This window comes from Coffea arabica, chromosome 2c, assembly GCF_036785885.1.
Source record: "Coffea arabica cultivar ET-39 chromosome 2c, Coffea Arabica ET-39 HiFi, whole genome shotgun sequence".
Classification (NCBI taxonomy): domain Eukaryota; kingdom Viridiplantae; phylum Streptophyta; class Magnoliopsida; order Gentianales; family Rubiaceae; genus Coffea; species Coffea arabica.
In genome coordinates this window covers 3413618-3419617 of record NC_092312.1, presented here as the reverse complement: position 1 = coordinate 3419617, position 6000 = coordinate 3413618, and the positions used below count along the sequence as shown (strand labels likewise).

The window sequence follows — 6000 nt, the reverse complement described above, 5'->3', positions numbered from 1 at the left end:
GCCATAATGGTCATCCCCGGTTTTTGTTCCACACTACTATTTGAATACGATTCAAAATAAAATTTTGGTCACTAGATTAGCAAGTTGTTTTACAACTCTTCATCATGGCTTTAAACTCTAGAACTCGTGGCCTTCCTTGTCATTTCAGTGCTTGTTCTTGGTGATGCTCTGTTCAGTCTGATTTAGTTTTAATGGGTTGTTTTGATTATTGGTCATGAATGAATGAGTTCTTATGGATTCTTTTGATATATGGTGATATACATCTAGTTCTTGTTATGTCTCTGTCGAGCTAATTTTGACTATATATGTAGATACTGCAAACTCAAAAGAATATATAGCCAAATCAGATTAGATAATCTGTGTTCTATTAACTTGGTCAATTTTGCTTTTGGGCAACAAATATGAGATGTAATTCTGAATGCCTTCCTAGGCAGATGGGTAGGGGCTATTTTTTGGCTACTTAAGATGTTACGATGCTTCAACAGCTTACAATTAAAATTGATCATTTCTTTGTGCCATTTTGTTGTTGTCAACTCCTCATAATTCCAAACAGTTTCTCAAAAAAAAAAAAAAGGCAAAAGAAAAAAATAATTTTGACTTGTTCTTTCCCTTTTTTTTTTTTGTTGCGACGTAGAATTCCTATAACCTAAACTAGCATAATCTAAGGAAAGGAAAGGGAGACTTCATGTGAGTAGAAACTCTATCGAAAAAAATCAATTAAGACTACCATATAAAGTGGCAATTGATGAGAAGTCAGGGTTGAACCCTGCCTCCCACCCACCAAGACTGATGGTGATCACCAAGCCAAAGGCCTAGTAGTAGCTTGACATGTCCTTTCCTTATGAGAGGAAATCTTTGTAATGCTCAAAAGTTGACTTATGTAAGATACCTCTTCATTAAACTGAAAAACCAAACAAACAAATTTATAATCATATCCATTTCACTATCAGACCAAACAACCAATTGGATTTGGGGTAGGAACAATCGACAGAGAAATCATTTGGACCGATTTGTGTATTTTACACAAGATGTAACTCATTTTACACAATATATAATTATAAAACAAAATTTTGTAATTTTCACACGTGATAACGATATACAAGATGAAATCTACACGTTACATTTTTTTTGTAACCTTCCGAAACGGTTACTTCTTATAACCGTTGTCGCCCCAAATCCTAACCAATTATATAATGATGGAATGATACCCATATCGCTGTCTGACCAAACATATTGAAGGGAATCATACTCATAGTATCACTTCCCCCCCCTTCATGGTAATTAGTTTCAGCAATTCCTTTTCGTTTGTTTAACAAGTCTCCATTTTTCTTTCTCAATTGTTCATTCTTGCTCCCCGACGGGCTTGGATCCCTCGTACATGGCAAATTCACCACCAATCTTCAGCTGCCTTATTACACCAAGAACCCATACTTCCTTAACATCAAAGGTTTCTCTCAAGTTCTTACTAAAACCAAAATATCTGAAATTCAACAAATTATTTGGTTAAAAAATATGCAAATATGCAAACCACCACCATCAACACCTGCTTAAAGAAATTAATCCACGGTGATTATGCAACATTTACCGACATTTTTTTCCACTTTTAATTCAAGTTTCTAAAACCCTATGAATCCCATTAACAACACCCCAAAAAAAACAAGGGGAAAAAAACAAGAAACCCCAACTATCTCTCTAACTTGGTTCCCATAGCTGATCCATATTGAAGGGAGCAGTGTTGAGTATGAGAGAAACGTCCTTCACTTAATTAGTAGATTAATAAAGAAAGATACCATACCACTACAACCATCAAATCATTCCCAATTATCGTATGCCTCCTTTCACCTCTCTCTCCTTCATCCCATATTATGTATCACTAGATTCACAAGCGTCACCTAAACTACCATACTCGCCACCATTCCCTCTCATTTCAAATGTCTAATCCCTGAAGGCTTGTTATTTAATTACTCGATTCCTTTCTTTCTTAACATTCTATTACAAATATTAGCAAATGCTGATTCAATAGACAACAATGGACAAAAAATAAAAGAATTTCTTCATTAAATTAAATAAGGAGAGAATGGCAAATATAAATAATAAAATTGAAATTGATAGTTGAAAGTAAGAGGGACCGAATGATTGATATTTGACAGTTGAAAAAACTCCGCTGGCTATCGCACACAGTCAACGCAGTAGCCTACTGCCTTAAAACAAAAAAGAATCGCTGCCGTGCCTAATCAACCCGGCAGCTATAGGTTTATACCACTCCCGTGTCAAAGCTATATTTGCCGGGCATTTCTTTTTTCACATATATTCTGAGAAATTAGCCGTATAGGTGGTGATGGCCTCGATTAGCTTTTGCTAGTGGATTAAGAAAGTTGTAGACAAGTTTTTAATTTTTTTAAGTGGGCTTATATTTGATCTCGTAATTTGTAGTGAAAGCCTTTGGGCAGTGCAGTGGCCCCGTCCTGGGCCTGGACACGTGGCAGCCCAGACAAGGCCGAGTTGGGCTTCGGCCCCTGGCCCCTGGCAGCCGACTTGAGCCGCACCACTAGGGCTCTCGAGGGGACAAGGGTTCATCCCGAAGAGGTCGGGGACAATCCCCCTGAGTGCGGGATACCGACTAATCCGTGCTTCTTCAGGTCCCGAGACATAAGGAGGTCGGATTCTCTCGCAGGTATAAATGGTAGCACACGTCAACTGTACAAGGTACGCTCACTATTGGCAATTTACCCGAGGCTATCACTACTTCCCGTGAACCTTACTCACCGGAAAACTAACTTGGTTGTCGGAGCGCCCTCGGGGACAACCCTCGGGCCCCCTCTGTCAGCTCACCCTTTCTGTTTTGCAGGCTTAGGATCAGCTCTTCCATCAGCACGCCGAGCTGATCAGGTCAGCTCTCCCAGGGAAAGTTCCGTGCTTCTTCAGTTGGCGCCGTCTGTGGGAACCGTAAGGTAAGTAAGATTGTGTTGATGGCCAGGACGTGATCCAAGCGCACGATAGAGAGCACCGGCCCTGGGGGCGGTGAGGGGTCCCCGCGGAAGGAGGCTGAGGTGTCTCAGGGAGCCGGGGGATCAGCCCTCTCAGGGGAACGGAGGCAGCAGATTTTTCAGTTCGTGACGGAGAATCTCCCCATGCTGGAGGACATAATTCGACAGGCGAAGGAGGGAGATGGGGCTGGGGGTGCGCAGACTTCCAAGGCCAAGGGGAAGGAGAAAGAGTTACCCCCTGACCCTTCGGAGGATGAGTCCCGAGACCAGCCCCCCAGAAGGAAACGACCACGAAGTCCACCTCGCCCGCGAGCCTCGGTGGTCCGAGACAGCGAGAGGTATTCCCGCGACCGGTCCGTGAGGAGCCGTCCGAGAGAGCCCTCCTCACGGAAGCCCGCACGGAATGGGCTCGAGCGTTCCCCTGCTCGGTCCGTCAAGAGCCGACCCCGGGACCTCCTTTATTTGGACCCTGCTCGGGATGACCTCGAGCAGATCTTGAGGCCCCGGCAGTACGAGAACAATTACGCAATCTCGCCTTTTACCCGAGAGATAGAGAACTACCCCCTACCCCGGAGGTTTAAGATTTCGAGCATCGAGATGTACGATGCCTCTACAGACTCGGAGGACCACCTTTCGGTCTTCTTGACGCATATGCGCCTACAAACCGCCGCGGATGAGGTCCGCTGCAATACCTTCCCTATGTTCCTAAAGGGGAAGGCGCGGCTCTGGTTCCAGGGGCTGAAACCGGGGTCTATACGGAGCTTTCCTGAGCTGGCCCGGCAGTTTGCAGCCCAGTTCGTCTCCTCGAAGGTCTACGCGAGGAACGCAACTCACCTGATGTCCATCAGACAGAGGCCCGATTAGTCGCTGAGGAATTTCATGACCCGTTTCAACTCGGAGAGCCTGCAGGTCAGGGACAAAGACGAAAAAGTGGTCATGACCGCCTTCACAAATGGGCTCAGGGTAGAGGAGCTCTTCTACGACCTGGCCAAGAAGCCTCCCGTAAACCTGGAGGAGCTCTTACGCAGGGCGCATGAGACCGCTAATGCGGAGGAGGCAGGTCGTCTGAAGAAAGAATCAGATCGGAAAGGTCGGACAAATCCCCCAGAGGGCAAGGACGTCCCGTCCAAGAAAAACGTTTTCGACCGGCTCTCGAAGGAGAAGGCCCCTGCTCTGCCGCCACTCCCAGAGAAGACCTACACCCCTCTAACACGGCCCAGAGCCCAGATCTTGGCGGTTATGGAGGCGGAAGGACTGGGAGATCGGTCGCCCAAGATGGGGAAGCCCCGGAACAAAAGAAACCAAGACAGGTACTGCGCCTTTCACCGCGACGTCGGGCACGACACGGAGGGATGCTGGGCCCTGCGTAAGGAGATAGAAGACCTGATCCATCGCGGTTTTCTAGGGAGGTTCGTGCGCCGACCAGGTCAGGAGTTCGGGCGCAACCACTACGGAGATAGGCACGAGGGACGGCGACGCGACCGTCCTGAGCGGCGTGACGCTCCTTGGGGCCACTCTCCCGACCAGGACACCCAAAACCTGGCGGGAGTGATAAACACCATCGCCGGAGGTTCCACGGGGGGGACAGTCATGCAGCTCGGAAGAACAAACGACCACCTCCCGAAGGGGACGACTCCTTGAAGCGCTTGCGCATGGACGAGGAGATTACCTTCGGACCAAGGGATGCGGTCCCCCTGGCTTCCGGGAACCACGAGCCCTTCGTGATAGACATTGTTACCAACAAATACCGGGTGAAGAAGGTGTATGTCGACCAGGGTAGCGCGGTGGACATTATGTTCTATCGGGTGTTCAAGGAGATCGGATTAAGGGATGACCAGCTGACCCCGGTCCGGACGCCTTTGATGGGCTTCACCGGACCACCCATTAGTTCGGAAGGGATGATCACCCTGATGGTCACAGTAGGACAGGCTCCCAAATGCCGGACCGTTCCCGTTAATTTCGTGGTGGTCAAGCAGTCGTCCCCGTAAAATGTGTTCTTGGGGAGACCTGCTTTAAACGTCCTCCGAGCTATTCCCTCTACCTTCCACCTCAGCGTCAAGTTTCCCACCCATGGAGGGATAGCCGAGGTGCGTGGCGACCCAGAAGTAGCCCGGCCTTGCTACCTGGCCACGCTCCGGGGGCAGGAGAAGGTGGTCACCCAGACAACCTGTTTGGAGCCCTACATCCCAGGAGATGAGGCCCAACAGCTGGGCACCCAGGATGAGATTGAGGAGTTCCCCCTAAAGGAGGATCGGCCCGATCAGGTCATCCGCATCGGGGCATTGCTGCCAGCCGAGGAGAAGGAAGGCTTGAAGGTTTTGTTGAGAGAGTACTCCCAGGTCTTCGCGTGGACGGTGGAGAACTTGCCTGGGATCCCTACAGACCTGGCAGTCCATCACCTCGACGTGGACCCTAACTTCAAACCAGTGAAGCAGAAGAAAAGGAGCTTTGCCCCCGAGAGGAATGAGGTGATTAAGGCGGAGGTTGGCAAGTTGCTGGAGTCCAAGATCATCCTGGAGGTCTACTACCCGACCTGGCTGGCCAATCCCGTTCTGATCAGGAAGGACGATCAGACCTGGAGAATGTGCGTAGACTTCACGGACCTTAACAAAGCCTGCCCTGCCTAGAATCGACAGGTTAGTAGACTCTACTGTGGGTTTTGACGTTTTGTGTTTCCTGGAAGCCTTTAAGGGATATCACCAGATAGAGATGGCTGAGGAGGATCGGGACAAGACCTCCTTCATCACCGAGGAGGGAACCTACTGCTACAGGACCATGTCGTTCGGGTTGAAGAACGCGGAAGCCACTTACCAGCGCCTGGTCAACAAGTTGTTCCAAAACCAGATCGGCAGAAGCATGGAGGTCTATGTCGATGACATGATCGTCAAAAGTCGAACTGACCAGCGGCTCATACCCGACCTGCGGGAGATCTTGGACATCCTACTGAAGAGTCGGATGCGCTTAAATCTGAAGAAATGCACCTTTGGGGTCAGATCGGGAAGGTTTCTCGATT

The 6000-nt window shown here is 48.6% G+C and overlaps 1 protein-coding gene across 1 annotated transcript; it reads left to right on the top strand.

Moving 5' to 3' along the window:
* Positions 1-4639: 4639 nt before the first annotated feature.
* LOC140023337 (uncharacterized) lies at positions 4640-5614 on the top strand. Its single transcript, XM_072073091.1, has 2 exons — positions 4640-4971; positions 5041-5614. The coding sequence occupies exons 1-2, from the start codon at positions 4640-4642 to the stop codon at positions 5612-5614; spliced, it is 906 nt and encodes a 301-aa protein (XP_071929192.1).
* The last annotated feature ends 386 nt before the right edge of the window (positions 5615-6000 follow it).